At 37.3% G+C, this 16,586-nt stretch overlaps 1 protein-coding gene across 4 annotated transcripts in view; it reads right to left on the bottom strand.

The window, feature by feature from the left end:
* The window catches only part of HPGD (15-hydroxyprostaglandin dehydrogenase), a 46,502-nt gene that overhangs the window by 9,365 nt on the left and 20,551 nt on the right, over nucleotides 1-16,586 (bottom strand). For 3 of the 4 annotated variants that reach the window (XM_086891439.1, XM_023924985.2, XM_023924986.2), the window contains 3 exons: nucleotides 14,293-14,416; nucleotides 10,251-10,357; nucleotides 629-725 (listed from right to left, as the gene is read on the bottom strand). In XM_086891439.1, coding sequence (XP_086747565.1) covers nucleotides 629-725; nucleotides 10,251-10,357; nucleotides 14,293-14,416 — 328 coding nt within the window. Of the gene's footprint in view, nucleotides 1-628; nucleotides 726-10,250; nucleotides 10,358-14,292; nucleotides 14,417-14,575; nucleotides 15,132-16,586 lie in introns of those variants that run through there. The other variant, XM_023924984.2, reaches the window with a different exon arrangement.

Below are 16,586 nucleotides of genomic sequence, written 5' to 3'. Positions count from 1 at the left end.
CCTTCAGCTGTGTTTTTTTTCCTGGGAGCCCAGTCACTGAAACATTGAATATATCTACAGAAACAGTGCAGAATGCTGCCTCACAACAGGGCAGCACTACCCCCAGCTGATGTAGGATTCATATAATTCTATTTTTATACAAATAAATTGAAATACACTAATAGCATAGATAACTAGTGAGAGAAAAAAGTGCTTGATTAAGCTTGGTGAAATATGAGCGTTAATTTTATGACTTCTCAAGTGCAGGTAGATCACATCTGAAAGGACTTGGAACACAGAGTGGGTGTGTGACAATCTTTGTTAATAAAACAGGTATAGTCTAATCTTAAATATTCCTACATATGTACTCCTCTGGAGCTGAATGGAGGAATTTACATCAGGCTCAAGATTTTAAATACAAAAGGGATTGATTAGGAAAATTTCTGATTTTTTGCTATTGAATTGTGTTTATAAAAGCAAATGAAATTTGTGGTCATTTGATATTCCTTCTGTTGCTATGATGAAAACCAGTTCAAAATATTCCTAAACAGGGAAGAGCAATAAAAAGGAAAAGTAAGACTCATCAGTATGATTAATTTTCTTAAGAAGAAAACCCAGCAGATATTGTTTATGCAGAAAATTTTCTCACCTGCCAAGGATGAGATATTAATGATTACTCCTCCATCGCCTCCATTCTCTTTTCTCATGTATTCTAGACCAAGGTAGGTTCCTCTGATCACAGATGTCTGGTATAGAGAAGAAGGACTTATTGAAGATACTCAAAGATTATTTGAAACTATTCAAAATATTTTACTGAATTAGTGATGTTATTCAAAATATTTATTGTGCTTCTACAAACTGAAACTTCCTTTTATTGTGGTGCTTAGAACCTGAATCACATTACCAGTGATCTTATTTATGCTTTGGGGTTTTTAAGCACAGAGACACTCCCCAGTATTGCAACTCAACAACTTCAGAAGCACAATTGCAATAGATAGAAGCAATAGCAGTTTACTTATTTCTTTTAATAAAATATAAATAAATAACCTAAAATATTGAAATGGGAAATAAGAGTTGTGAAGGAAATGAAATAAAAAGTAAATAATTTATAGATTAAATATGTTCCTTATCTAAAAACATAAGTGGCGGATGAACTGATCTAAATACCACCATTTTTTCTGAGATAGCCTGTTCTATTTTATAAAAAATGTACTGACTGTATCTGAAGATAACATTAATACTTAAAACTGCATTAGGCCCAAGTCAAAAGAAATTCACACTTTCTAGGATTAAGTTTCATGATATGTTTCCAGGATATTAAAAATGTGTATTATTTTCTGACTAAAGTTACAGGAGTTTTACCATTCCTCCCAAATGAAAGCCCACACAGGCAAATAAAGAGAAGGTAAAAAAGGCATTCTAAGAGATGGGAGATGTTGTTAGCGTAATATTAGCTGTGATTTTTACAATTTTATTTTTTTTAAGACAGAACTTTGAGGAAAAATATTCTGAGACCTGTATCACCTTGATTCCTTAAAATCTCTTTTTGAACCCCACTGCAGTCCGAAATTCTGCTGCGATTCCTCTCACTGAGCTTCAGACTTTTAAACTGAGCTATCCAAAGACACAGCAAGGCTTGGGTAACCAATTTCCTGGGTAAATCATGAGAGGAGAGTTTCTCCCAGAAAGTCACTTTACCTGAGAGTGAAACCAATAGTGAGAAAAGGGCAGCAGACAAGGCTCCTGGTGGAAGATAATAACTCTAGAGAAATGTTCCAGCATTACTGCAATAGTGATGAGTTCCATAACTATTTACCAACTTTTTTCTGATCTCTCTGTAATCATTTCATATTTGCTTTAAAATTTCTACTTAAAATGGACAAATGCATTGAGACACACTTTTAGTCTTTTGGAAATATTATTTTGCTTTTAAATGAGAACTTCATTTGTACTTTATGAGTGCTTATTTATTGACCCAAATAAATTAAGATGTCCAAAGGATGAAGTGTTCATGATTATTTCACTATTTTTGACCAGAGAAGGTCTGCAGAATAACGGAGACAGAAATTTCCCATATAAAAAAAACACAGTGAGAAAATCTGCATTTGACTAAAATCTAATGGATAGTGACAGAAGAAATGGGAGGAAAATAAAAAGCTTTTAAAATAAGAATGTTAAGTATTTTTCTGCCACTATCTAAATTCCCAAATCAAAACTGGAATAATCTTGAGATGGGTATTGCATTTTCATTAGCTGATATTTTTAGAGATGCATGTTATAAAATATAAAGAAGTACTTCTAATTCCATTTCAGATATCCTTCACGCTTTTTGGTTTTAATAAGAATCAGATTTGGAGGAGTGCATGTCCTACTTTATTAATATCACTGATTCATTTTTCAAGTAACATGAGGCTGCCCATTGACAGAGATAAAACAACCTGAGACCTCATTAGCAAGTTTCCTTTGGAATCTTGATAATGAATCAGCTTTTCTCATTTTCTATAGTTTCAGCATTTAATGAGATATTTTTATAATAATATATTTTCAGGAATTCACTATTTCCTGGAATAGTGTAAAACCCCACAAAATATGAACATTTGAAAATTCTGAAATATTATTTTAAAGTTTTCTTAAAGAAAAAATTCCCATAAATAGATTTCTTTTTCTTTCCTGGGAAGTTTAAGCTAACATATTTTAAAAAATATTTTGATTAATTTAAAAAGGATAGTGCTGATTAAATGCTTTACCAGAAACTTTCTAAAGAACTGTCTTCAGTGTCTTGACACATACCAAATTAAATCAGATTTCTTTTGCATGTCCTGGAAAGTAGCAGAGCCATTATAAAGGTTAATCTATTGCTGTTTAATGTTCATTTTCACATGTAAATTTGATTTATTAAAACCAAGATTGTTCATGTCCAGTAGTGTTGCTATAAGGTATATTTATTCTGAACATAAACTTATTGGCACCTCAACTAAAATTATATTTGGACTTAAGTTTGGAATGTGTTTTTTAATATACACGTGTATTATATACATAGGCTGTACAGAAGATATTTTAGAAAGAAAGGGGTTAATGCTGTCTTTGGAGAGCAGGTGCAAGTCCTGTCATGCCCTGGGGCAGTGGCTCAGCCTGCTGAGCAGAAAAAGAGAATTCCACTTAGGATGATTAGAGAAAGTAAATCAGTTGAAGAAGGAAGTAGCTTGGGGCTCCTTGAAGAGGCTTTTCTATTCCTTATAATTCAGAGATAATAGACCTAGAAGTGTACTAGGCCAAACCACAATTACAAACCAAACAAAAAGTGGGTAGCTTGGCTGTTCAATCAAAATAACTGTGTTGTTCTTTTTCTCCTTCTGGAAGCCATTAACTTATTATTTCTTCAGGTGACAGGAGACCTGTTCTCCTTTACATTAAGGTATTGTGAGAGGTGGTCTTCAAGATACATGCAGACTCCCATTTGGATATTGCTCCTTATACCCCCTAAAGCCTTGTAATCCTTACCTGTGATCCTCACAAAAACCTCACTGAGTGTGGTCCATCTTGGATGAAATAGCTATTTAAGATGTTTGGGCAGATAAAATAAAGAATTATTCTGCAGGTAAACTCTGAACCACATACGCAGGGTGAGAAGAACCTGTCCACGCTCCCAGCAGATGGCACTTTTCATCTGAAGCGTTTTATGTTGGATTTCCCATTCCCTTGGAAGAATCCATCTCTTTCCAATCCTCTCAAAATTTATGTTTTCTGAACCCAGTTCTTTTGCTTTAGGTTATGATGAAAATGTCTGTAATCTCCTTTCAATTAAATGAAAGAAGCTAAAGGTCTTTTCATTTTGTGCCTGTAAGCTAGTTCTCATATTTTGTGTTTCATTTTAGATTTATCTACTTAAAAAAGAAAGTGTTCTTCGGTGATGATGCCCAGGACATCATTAATCGTCATCGTAATTGTTTCAAGTGACAATTGATTTGAAAGTAACTTAGCACACGGTGCTTCTTTTCTAGTGTTTCAGGACAGCTGTTCCAACTGACATAGTTTATCACACCTGTTTAATAATGTTTCCTTTTACCAGCTCTTGTCTGATACTTCTGGTACTTCATTGTGAGAAAATACATCAGCATCTTCAGTGCTGAAGATGAGCACTATATTGGTATCAAGGTGATGTGGGAATATGAATTCCTTAGAGAAAACAAAATAGTAGTCTGTCCTAACATTTTGTTTCCTGAACTAAGATAGTTCAGTGCTAGGGATACTGAACAAAAATGAAAGAGCCACTGATTTGTGGTTTCATAAAGCAGGTTAACAAATTCAGAGGTGGAATTTGACCCAAGAAAATTTGCCTTTCATAAGAATGATGTCGTAAATCGATGACTATCTATAAGGAAACATTTAAAAGTACTTTGTAAACTATATAAGATGAACTTCAAAATCCTGAAACTTAAAGTGCTGCTTGTGATATCCATGGAAAATTTTAGCATTTTGCTGTTGGACAGGAAGGTGGGACTGTTTTTAATGTAAATTTTCTAGGACATAGACAAGTTGGAGCAAGCATGCAAGTCCCTTGGCATTCCTATGTATAGGTTAGTTTGCTATATGAAATGAAATTGCAAGCTCTTGAGTTTGAATTACCAGCTCAAACTGTGGAAAACAAGAAGTCTAGAGAGGAAAAAAGCAGAAATGAGAAAGGAATGTATAGCAGGATTTGATAATTTGCTACAAGTCAATAGCTTTTTTACAAGGTGGGAATGAAACACTGTGTTTCAGTTTTTTATGGTGCATATTTCTTTACTTCCCTCCCACCTTCAGTACACCTCCACCTTCCTGAAGGACATAGGAATAGTATTCCATTTTGATAGCTGGTCTTATGTTCTTAGTTCAAAACCTTTGCTTTTCATTATACTTTAACGCTGGTTACTGTGAACATACATTAAAACCACAAGCTAAAAAAATTGACTTACTGTGTTATTAAGGTAAGTCACTGTGTCCTTCCTAGTACAATATAGACAGCAAAAATAATTATAGTGACCTAATGGTTACTTCCAGCTGCTGAATCCAGCCATGTGTCCAGATTATATTACTTTGGGATGGAAATTCAGTCCTTCCCATTTCTCCTGGTATGCTGGGAAAGGCCAGCAATGTGTATGGACCAGAAGAAGGCTGCAGCATACTCCCTTTTATGGCTTGCACAGTGGAACAGCCTGGTGATGATCATGAAGTCTTTGTCACACAAAAAAAAATTAAATTCGTCACTTCTGATGTTTGCTTAGCTATCCTTCTGGTTTCTGCTGAAACATTAATTGGCCTTCCGAGAAATAGGTCCTGACTGATAAGCAAACATTGATTTTGCAAGGTTTTCTAGTTGCTGGAACATGTGTTTCACCATGAGCTGTATTGAAAGGAGTCACACATAAATATACAGTGGTGCATTCTCTGTAGTTCCAATCTAAGTATTTTGCAGGGACAAACCATGATGTTGGTGGACTTCATTTTAGTAAGGGACTTTTCTAAATTCATGGAAATTTGTTACTTCTGTCACTTATGGAAACAAATTGTGCAAACTCATGAAAAATATAAAAACTTGGAATTGTTGCATGTTTCTACATTTTGCCTAGTAATGAAGAATAAGACTGTTATGCACATGAAGAAATTTGATTTCTACTTACTTCTGGACAATGCTTATATAATTGAATCCCATATGACTGGGGTGTTTTGATGTGCCCAGACTGGCCTATAATTTAAAGTTTTGCCAGAATGTGTTAAAAACTGCAAAATTATCACGAACAGGAGATAACTGTGATTTTGCTTTCAAATTTTTTCATAATTTCATTTGGGGAATTGGTTTAAATATATATACAAGATTAATTTTTTGTTATAATAAAACAGTAAGGTAGACAAAATGCCACATAATGTACTTCTAAACTTTTGATTGGGGTAATTAAAATGCAAGCATAGGTGTACTGCTACATTTAACTGTATACAGCAACCTATGTCAGTTTTCAGAAACCTCTGACAAGAACATAACACCCTGTGTGTAATCTGGGAGATTGTCTTTAGTATAATATGTGCTAGGTGCATTTGTAATGACAAAAGATACTGTAATTATCCACTGTAATTGACCACTAGGTCACTCTAATTACAGTGATTCCAGAAAGCCACATCAACACAAGATAAAATTATTGACGCCTCTTGGAACACCCAATTGTGTTTAAATAACATACATGCTCAAGGCTTGTAAAGATGTGTGCCCTTTTCTTGCTTTAAGGATTTGAAGAATAAAAAAAGTCAGATTATGAAATTTCTGGATCCCTTAGGCAAAATTTTTTATGAATGCAATAAAAACTGTTATGCTGGAGGAGTGTAGGTAGGACCCTTAATAAGAATTTATGTGTCATACACCCTTGTGCTATTCTGTGCACACACTGTGTGTGTGTGACAGGCTGCTGAAACTACACTGGTCATATCTCTTTAAAATGGAATTCTGTTATGGTTGTCAAGTTCATTTTTTAATGAACTTTATTATTGCCATAATAACAAGAGTGTACCCTTGTATGACTATCACTAGTTGAAGCTGCTGTTGATCAAGCTGATATCAATCAAGTAAACTCTATGAGATTTGGAGTTTTGAGGTGAGGAATAGATGGCATTGCTGGAACATGTAAGTAAAAAAAAAAAAATAATGGATGCATTAATAAAGTAATGAATAGATGGAACTTTAGCACAAAATGTAGCAAGATGGTGGAAAGCACTGCAATAGAAATATCATTTTAGTAGTCAGTACTCTTTCCTACACCCATTCCCTGGCTTTATCAAGTTGTCTTTTCTTGCTCTCAGGAATCTGTAATGGACACCAGTAGGAATTGTGTTTTACTCCATTTCCTTCCAAATTAAGTCACACTTTTTGAACCTTCTTCATGCTTTCTTGAGCAGTACTGGCAGAGAACTTCCTTACATTCCTTCAAAATCTTTCCTGAAGACCAACCGGTTCTGTGAACTGTTGTAGCTGTAAAGAACACACCCTAGATGTGTTTGTCCTGATTTATCTTGCCCTGTACTGCTCTACATTTGTACTTTGTACTTTAAACTGGGGCAGGGAATATTTGTTATATCAGTATATAAATGATATCACTAAGATTATGACTGGCATGTAGAGGGTTTTTTCCCCTTCTAAAATAAAAAATATATGCATATTTTTGTATCACACATTGTATCACACTGTGTGGCTATAGCAGCTATTTCTGTTCTTAGGAATAAAACAAATACTTAAACTATCCTACTACAGAGAGACTGAGACATTTCTAAAGAATGTATTTCATATATGTTTTGCTCCTTTCTACAAGAAAGAGAAATATTTTTTTCTAAACCAACACATAGAAGATACAGCTATTTTTCTTCTGTTGTTATAATTAAAAAAAACAAAAATTACAAATTGTTATATCTTAATTTACAGAAATTACAGTAACCAAACAGAAATGCTCATGGAGATAAGCTAGTTAGTTGACTTGGTGTTAGACAGGGAAAGAACAATCAAATCAATAGGTAAGTGGAGATATTTGTATCTTAGAACGGCTTTGATTTTACCCACATGACTGTACTTTCTACTCTGATCATTTTAGATGTTCTTTCAGTCACTACCATGTATTTATGAAATTTTTCAACTTTCAACTGTGTGTTAGGTTGTTAGGACATTTATGGAATATTTGCATATACAATAATGTGTAAACTATATAATTTTTCCTTAAAAAAAAAAATTAGGAGTCTAACTTGGTAGTTAAACATATAGGCTTCTAAGACTTGGATTTCAGTTTTTCTGCTACTTGAGACCACTTATGGTCTGCTTCTGCTCAGTTACTTGTAATAAGAAAAAAAAAATAGTCATTGAATTGCTTAGATTGGAAAAGACCTTCAAATCATCAAATCCAACTGTTAACCCAGCACTGCCAAGTCCACCACTAAACCATGACCCCAAGTGCCACATCTATAGGCCTTTAAAATACCTCCAGGGATGGTGACTCAGCCGCTTTCCTGGGCAGCCTGTTCCAGTGCTTGACAACCTTTTTGGTGAAGAAATCTCTCCACATATCCAATCTAAACCTCCTCCAGCCCTTCTGACCATTTTCTCTCATCCTATCGCTTCTTCTTAGGAAGAGGAGGCTGTCCCTCACCTCATTACAACCTCCATTCAGGTGATTGTAGAGGCTGATAAAGCTCTTAGCTTCCTTTTCTCCAGGCTAGACAACTCCACCTTCCTCAGCTGCTCCTCACAGGACCCTTCACTGCTTTGTTGTCCTTTTCTGGCCATGCTTCAGCACCTTAATGTCTTTCTTGTAGCGAGGGGCCCAAATGGAACATGGGATCTGAGGTGCAGTCTCACCAATGCTGAGTACAGAGACAATCACTGGCCACACTATTGCTGATCTGTATCTGCAATTGCCATTGTCCTTCTTGGCCACCTGGGCACAGCTGGCTCACTGTTGACCAGCACCCCCAGGCCCTTTCCCAATGGGCACCTTTCCAGCCACTCTGCTGCAAACCTGTAGCAATGCATGAGGTTGTAGTGACCAAAATGCAGGACTCAGCACTTCTTATTGCAGCTCAGACAATTGGCCTTGGCCCATCAGTCCAGCCTGTTCAGATCTCGAGCCTTTACAGAGCCTTCTGACCCCTCAGCAGATCAACCCCACACCCAGCTTTGTGTCTTCTGCAATATAGTAAGAGGAGGTTCTCAATGTCTTCGTTTGAAGCTATTGGCATCCAAAAATTATGACATCATTCAAAATTAGGATATTTACCTTGACAGCAAGTGTCACAGTCAGACACATTTCTCACATGGACTTCAGTATTTCCAGTGATGACTAATTAATATCTGTGCTTGCAAATTTGACAGGTGGATGGCTGCCTACATGTACTTATATCCTGTGTTAAAACCAGGCACAAAAGTAAAGAGAAATAAGTCATCTAGGATGCAGTCCTCTTTTACATTCAAGGGATGTGTACAAAGAGATACAGATGTTGCCTGTCACTGAGGATGACAAATTACTGTTACTTCACAATTTGAAGTTTCCTAATGCTTAATTTTTCAGAACATTTTAGAAATGAAATAAAGAGGAAGAAATATATGTACTTAAATCTTGAAGAATACCTAAGGAAGATATAAAAAATCAAGAGAAAGGTGTTATGGAACTTAAATTCAGTTTTTTCCAAATACCTATTTTCTCATTAATTTTTCTTTAACTTTATAGTCTTTTCGTCTCACATACAGCTTGTGTTACTTGTCCTGGAGTTATTTTGTTAGTTTGTAAATTTGGAGGTATTGGGATTCAAAGATGGGTATCTTTGCCCTTAAATTTTTTGACAAAAACACACCTAATTTTCATATTCTGAGCTTTCTTGTCGTGTGACAAATTTCAAACGAGAAAACTTCACATTTTACTCTTAAAAGCTTCCTTTTGCTACTTTCTTTGCATTAAGTATGATCATGGGGTGACTTGTTGAATCACTATTGAATTAGGACTTCACAGATGCTAGACTACAAGCTGAATTTCAAGAACCTAGAAATTCTATTAATGCTAGAAAGGTCATTCTTTGGAGCTTAGATGTCCTAGAGGTGTACTTGAAATTAAAAACTTTTCAGCTGAGAAACAGATTTTGTGGTTTCATCTGATGAGATACCAGATAATATCAAAGAAGTGGTAACTGCTTGAAAATTAATTTTGCAGGCTTGTTGAATATACTGGATTTTAAGAGTAAGTGTCCTTAAATAAAAAGTGACAGTGGTGAAGTGGCCTATATTAAAAACTCGGATTTTATGCTGACATGGTTGGTGAGGAAAATGTGGAGGTCTTGGCTGAACAAGTTTACTTGTACTATCAACAAATCACAACTCTTGTGCTGGCCAGCTGAGCCTCACAATAAATTAAAATGTTCTAAAACATTCATAGAGACAGACTGCCCTACTGCAGATGCAGCTCTACTGCTTTGGGCAGTAGATTTTCCCAAATTATACCTATATGGGAATTAATTGGATTTTCTAGAAAGAGAATGTTGTCTGGTGACAGATAATCCGAGCAGCTCTACACAGTGCTGTATGTCTTGGATAGACAATTTTAGGGACCCACCACAGACTCAGGTATGTGGTGATTGTTTCAGCAGCTGTACTTACCAATCCAATAAACAATGTTCTGTCATTTGGCAAAACCTGTACAAGCCACAGGCTGTTAATTGTTTTCCAACATTAAATACTGAAATATAGACATATGAAAGGAGATAATGCTTACCAAGTTAGTTTGTATAGTGCTTTCCCAGTCCTTCTCATTGTTCACTCCAGCATTATTAACCACAATATCCAACCTTCCAAAATGTTCAATCACTTTTTTGAAAGCACCTATAGTAAGATCCAAGAGTGACATTACTTAGAGCTTTGTAAAATAAGATATAAAAATACAATGCATAGAAAAATTAATGGTTTATTAGTCTACCAAAATATCTTCATTATTTTCTTAAACATTAGTAAGCAACATTCAATTAAATACTTTATCTAACATGCACCAATATTAGATATATTAAGGGAAAGTGGAAGGATTAAGATAACATAGCTGCCTTGTAATTCAGTTTGATGATGGTTGATAACAGGAGCTAATGTAAGTTTTTAGCACTTACACATTTTGTATTAGATAGGAAGTTTGGCACCCCAATCATATAAATTAAGCATTTATAGCTTGATTTGTAACAGTTTTATATAGTTAGTAAAGTCAAAATTTGACACTATCTATTTTGAATGAAAAACAAAAGCTTCAAGTGTTCAGAAAAAATTTCTTCATTCAGTCCAAATTTAGACTAAGAACACAGTTTTTATTTAATGAATAACTGACATGAATATTTCAACCACAAATAATTAATCACGATTATTGTTTAGATGTATCTATTTATGGATAAGTTGTTATATATCCTACTTGTCAGGTAACTTTAATAATGTGCTTCTCAAATTCAAATCTTTTTTTCTGAGCATAAAAATAGTGACCTGTCTTCCAAAGAATTTCAAAATAAGAACTCAGAAACTTCCCCAATGACACTGGGTTTTTCCAGGTGACAGTGTTAGAACTGAGAAAAAAGATGTGTATAGAAAAACAGGATGATGTCATAATGAGGAGCAAACTTGTCAAACCTGGCTCTGCTTCAGCAAGATAGATGAGATGAATTCCAGATGTTCATTCCAGACTAAGATGTTCCAGGGCTGAGGATATTACCTGACATGTATATAGAGCTTTCTTGTTTTTCCCTCCAAATACTATTCCTCATTGCTAAATATTCAGTTATGTAAACCAAGACTCTGTCTCCCCAATATTGTTTTAAAAAGCTTTGTTTGGTGTTTGACTCAAAATCGACAATATTTCAGGGACCAGTGAAGTGTAATGAATGAAAACAGACCAAAACACTAAAACTAGGCTTGACAGGCCTTGATGGAACTACTTCACTGAAAGGTGATCCCAGGAGCATCTTCCTTCTCTGCTCTTTAGTTCTTTAGTGCTTAGCTCTTCGTGTCAATCAGGTGTATAGCATCAGCTTTCAGACACCTACTTTTTTCTGCAGCAGTTGCAGGGGTTTACAAAGCTTTTCCTGCACGAGCCTTTTCTTTGTCTCAATGCTTCAGATCCATCATAGTCATCATTTTGTGATTAAAACAAGAGCTGGGCAGCTGATGGGAAAGATTTTATTTGTCCAACTGCCTTCATTGTACAGATTTTTATAATATTCTATACTAGAATACTGTAATATTAATAAATCTTCTGGTTTGGTCTGTCTACCTTTTTTTCTTTTCTTATGTTTGTTGCCACTTCATTCTCTGATTTCTCAACTCTTCTTTCCAATTTATCCATTTATCTTTCCAATTCTGCATCAGCCATTGAAAATGAAAACCTTTGGATTTATTAGAAGCAGAAGTGAATATTTAACTTATTTCCAATAAGTAAAATAAATACAATTTGGGTCCTTACTTAGCTTCCAAATTTTGGAAACTGGCTAATTCTCTTTTAAGCCTTCTCTAAATAACATCTTAAGAAGATTCTAATTCATAACAGAATTTTCAAAAAACAGCATGGATAATAGTAATTTTGTGAATGATTTTTTAATTAGATTTACACAGACTTGGCTAATTGTAATTTTCTATTTTACATACTGAGAAAAGACCAAATGCTTTTGTATATCTATGCTTGGAATATTTCTGGTAGAAGTTTATCTGCCTATAATAATCCCAAATATCACCTGCCCACAAAAAGAAGAATCTTATTGTAAATTCTTAGTGAAGTTGTCACCTACACATCAGTATAAGCTGATTTATACTTCTCTCTTCAGATGTAGAATAATACTGTACTTCCATTGCATACTAATTAGTGCTTATGGAACCATAAAAAATTAAAAGCAGATGATAGTAAGAAATGTTGAGTGGGGAAGGAAAAAATAAGAGAAGGATCTATTTTAAAGGAAAGATAAAAAAACAATGCAAAGTCTGCATAAACACCAGTTATATGTGAGCTTCTTAAACATACCTGGAAGGAAAAAGTAAGTATGGTGATTTCTCAAAAGTGGGATGACATAGGAGATTTTTGTGGGGGATTAGGTGAAAGAACCACCAGAGAAAAAAGTACAGGCAAGACCTAAAAGTATATTAAGCAGATGATTTCTTGCCCATAAGCCTCATGTACTTAAAAATACTAGTTCTAGTACTGGGACTTGCTTCCTATTTTAAGAGCTAAAATTAAAAAAAAAAAGAGGAACTTCATTCACACACATGACGTTTAACATAAAGTACAGGACTTGATTCATCCAACAAGACTTTTAAACCCTAAATGTGAGATTAATCTAAATTTGTTAGGTAGTAGCTTACAATTGAAAGTGGAAAAATATGAAAATAAGGCAGTTAAAACCAAAAAAACCCACTAAAACCAGCTCAGAATCCCCAAATGATTGTGAGACATGATTGCAAATTTATGGTAAGAAACCTGCAGGTGGATTAATGCAATGATGGGAGAGGCATTAGCAGCAGCAGCTGCCTGTTCTCGCTCTTTTTCTTTGTGAGAACCACTTCCAATTTTACTCTGATTGTTCTTTTCCTAGTAAGTTGGTTCCAAAAACTCCCTTGCTGACCTGTCCTACTCACTCCAGCTCCCAGTTCACACCCTGTTGGTCCTGCACTCGCCTGGCACTGAAGAGAGGAGGAGCTGTGGGAGTCAAGGCACACTGAGGTAACACACCTGCTCAGCAGCACATGTTATTCCTACCTCTAGGATGCTTTTTCTTGCTTCTTACTCCTCCCACTTAGAGAAAAAGTCAATAATCAACCTAGCTGAATAAAAACTTTGCTGATAACAGCAGATCCCAGATGTAAAGTCCAGCATCTTTCTTACAAACAGATAATGTAAAGCTATAGAATTAGGAATAATCATGCCAACTTGGAACAGTGGACAGTGAATTCTGCTGAATTCTGGAATAGCAGCAATGTTTCTGAAAGAAGGCTATGCTAAATGATCACTGTTGAGAAAGGGACCAGTGAAGTGCAATGAATGAAAACAGACCAAAACTGTTCACATCTATCATGGCAGAAATGAATCTGGGGAAAGGGCACTGACAAAAGAGATGTCAAAATCTGAACCTGAGTCACTACCTATGAATGCACCATTTAATAATGAAACTTATAATGAAGTGATGTGCTGTTATGAAATATTGTGAAGGTACACAATGTTATATGATACTCAGCAGGGAACACTGTTTATCCACTAAGTGAAAACAGAAATGCAAATCACTCATAAGGGAAGCTGCTTTCATTCCATGCCTCTGCAAAATGTGTGTGAAGCGTTATCACCCTATAGTTAACCCCATGATAAAGCAGCGTGCCACTTTTTGCCAGTTCTGGTTTCAGCTATGGCAGTACGCAATGAAAGTGAGCTGTATGGAAAGAGCACTGCAACCCAGCACAGAATTTATTACTCCTGTGACGAGGGAATGCAGCTTGGAATCTGTACTGAAACCTCATAAAGAGCAAGTATGAGCTTTAAAGTTTATATATATTGCTCATAAAATAGCAATTATCTTCTGCAGAGGCTTCTATACAAAAATATCACACACAACACTGAATGGAAACGACTTCGGCTTTTCTTTCCGATGTGCCGAGGAACAAAGTGAAATTGTGGTAGTAATGCCGGTAGCAAGATTTCACCTCTGCAGGTTCAGGATGGAGTGGTTTGTGAGCCAGTGCCAGCGGCGATGGGGAGCAGGCTGGCTGTCCTGCAGAGCGCTTAGCCGCGCTGCGCCTCACGCTCTTACCTGCCAGCTGCTCCTGCTCCGTCACATCGCACTGGATGAACAGCGTCCTCTGCGCTTCAAACTGCTCGTCCAGGGCCGCCTTGCTCTCCTGCCCGGCCTCGGAGTTGCGGTCCAGCAGGGCTACCTAAGCGGGGAGGGAGGAAAATGAGCGGCTGGCGGGCGGATGGACAGACGGACAGGTTCCCTGCCGAGCCGAGCCCCGGGGCTGCCATCACCCCCCGCCCGCGGGTGCCGGCTGGAGGCAGAGGGGAGGGAACGGGAGGACGCGCGTCCCGGGGCTTACCTTGGCGCCCTTGCCCAGCAGCGCCTGGACGAAAGCCCGGCCGATGCCCTGCGCCCCGCCGGTGACCAGAGCCACCTTCCCATTGACGTGCATGGCCACCGAGCTCCTGCCGTCCGCCCCGCAGGGCCGGAGCAACCCAGCGCGGTGTCACCTGCCCGCTTTCCTTTCTCCCTCCTTCGTGCCCTCCCTCCTTCGTGCCCTCCCTCCTTCCCTCCTCCTGCTGCTGCCGCTGCAGCGGCTCATTCCCCGCTCGTGTGACCCAGAGCCTCCCGGAGCTGCCTGGGCGGGGGGAAGCAGGGGCGGAGCGGGTCATTAAATCGTCCTCCCGAGCGTCTGGATGAACCCTGGAGACTCGCAAGAGGCAGAGAGAAGACCAGCTTCATCCCCTCTTCCCACCCCCGGGCTTTCCGGAGGGGACAAGTTGGCGGCGTCCCCCTGAGAAAGGGTCCCAGGGCAGCTACAGCTCCGCTCGGTGGAGAGGGGGATTTGTGTGTGTGTAAATCGCGTGAGAAGCTGCAGCAAGCTTTGATAAGGACTGTTGGCAGCCCTTGAGGCTCTCTGAGTTTTGGTTGGCCCAAGTTGCATGAGGAGCAGGGTGACGACAGCCTCCAAAAAAACAAACATAAGCCACGTTTTCTCACTTCAAAACAACAAGCCTTCTCCCTCTCATTCCCCTAGTAAGCAGAATCTATTTGCATGAAAAAGAAACCATTTAATTAGAAACATCAAGATTAGTGCTTTTGAGAAATTTTCAGGTCTGTGGTTAACAGAGCTTATACCTTAAGACATGGTTTACTGCTTTATTAGCCTGTAAGCCAAATTCTGTCTGCTATATTAATGTGAACTGTATGCAGCTAAAATTCCTCAATACAAATGTATGTGACCACACAGTAGAAGTAAGAGCACCTTCAACCATGCAAAAGCTGAAATAAATGCTCTTGTTCATTAGCTTGTTACAAGATTCACAAATGTTATCCCATAGAAGATGCAATGTTGTGGAGTGTTGGGTTGCCAGGAAAAATCCATTGTTTCAGTCCTAAGCTCTATAAACATGTATATCATGCAAGTGTGCATGTTTATTAACACACACACAATTGTCTTTTATGTTCCCTGTTTTCTTTTGCCTAGTGTATCAGGTTTAAACTTTTTACTTGTGCTTTCAAGGCCCTAAAGTACTCTGACTCAGACTGCATCTCTGTCATTAATATCTTGTAATTTCTCCTTGTTTCTCAGTAACAGTGTTCCTATTTTGCCCTCTCTTTTATACCTCTTCTGTTTTTTACTAGTCTGCCTTTATCTATAGAATTGTCTTCTTTTGTTTTACCTAGAAAAAAGAAATTACATCACTCCTAACACCCAGCAAACTGTTACAGAACCATTAAGGTAACTATGTTACCTAATTGAGTAAATCCAGTAACACAAGATCTCGTTATTATAACCTTTGTCCTTAAAAATGTGAACTAATATAATCCAGCTGCTAAATTGGATCACAGCCATTAAGTTTTCCTAAAGATCATGATTCACCTTGCTTCATAAGAGCAGTCAAAGATGGCCTCTGGGATAAGTGATTTGTTAGAATATGATACCTGTGTTTCTGGGAGGACTCCAATTTGCTTTGGAGCTGTGAAAATTATGCCACCTCAAGTGCCATGCCTAATGAATTCTGTCCCAACCAGCTGAGCCAGCTTCCCTAATTTGTTGGGACACAAGTACAGCGCCAGGTTAAAGTCACATCATGAGAAGAGTATTACCACATAGAAACCTAACAATAGCATTGCAATGGAATCTTTCACCCTCAATTTAACCCTGATACCCCCCCTGCCCCTCCTTCCCTCTCCTATGGCAATGATCAACATCTGTCATGGTCTTTATTTCCACAATGTAATATTGTTTTAAAGAGCTATGCAAAGGAAAAGATCAATAAACCCCTCTGTATTCCAAACAGCTGTAGTTGGAATGACCTTTGGCAACAGTTTTCTAAATTGTTGATAATTTGGCATGAATGTTAAGA

The sequence above is a fragment of the Cyanistes caeruleus genome, chromosome 5 (assembly GCF_971803275.1).
Source record: "Cyanistes caeruleus chromosome 5, bCyaCae1.hap1.1, whole genome shotgun sequence".
Taxonomy (NCBI): domain Eukaryota; kingdom Metazoa; phylum Chordata; class Aves; order Passeriformes; family Paridae; genus Cyanistes; species Cyanistes caeruleus.
Note: the sequence above shows the minus strand (reverse complement) of the source record. Positions and strands in the feature narration are given on the sequence as shown.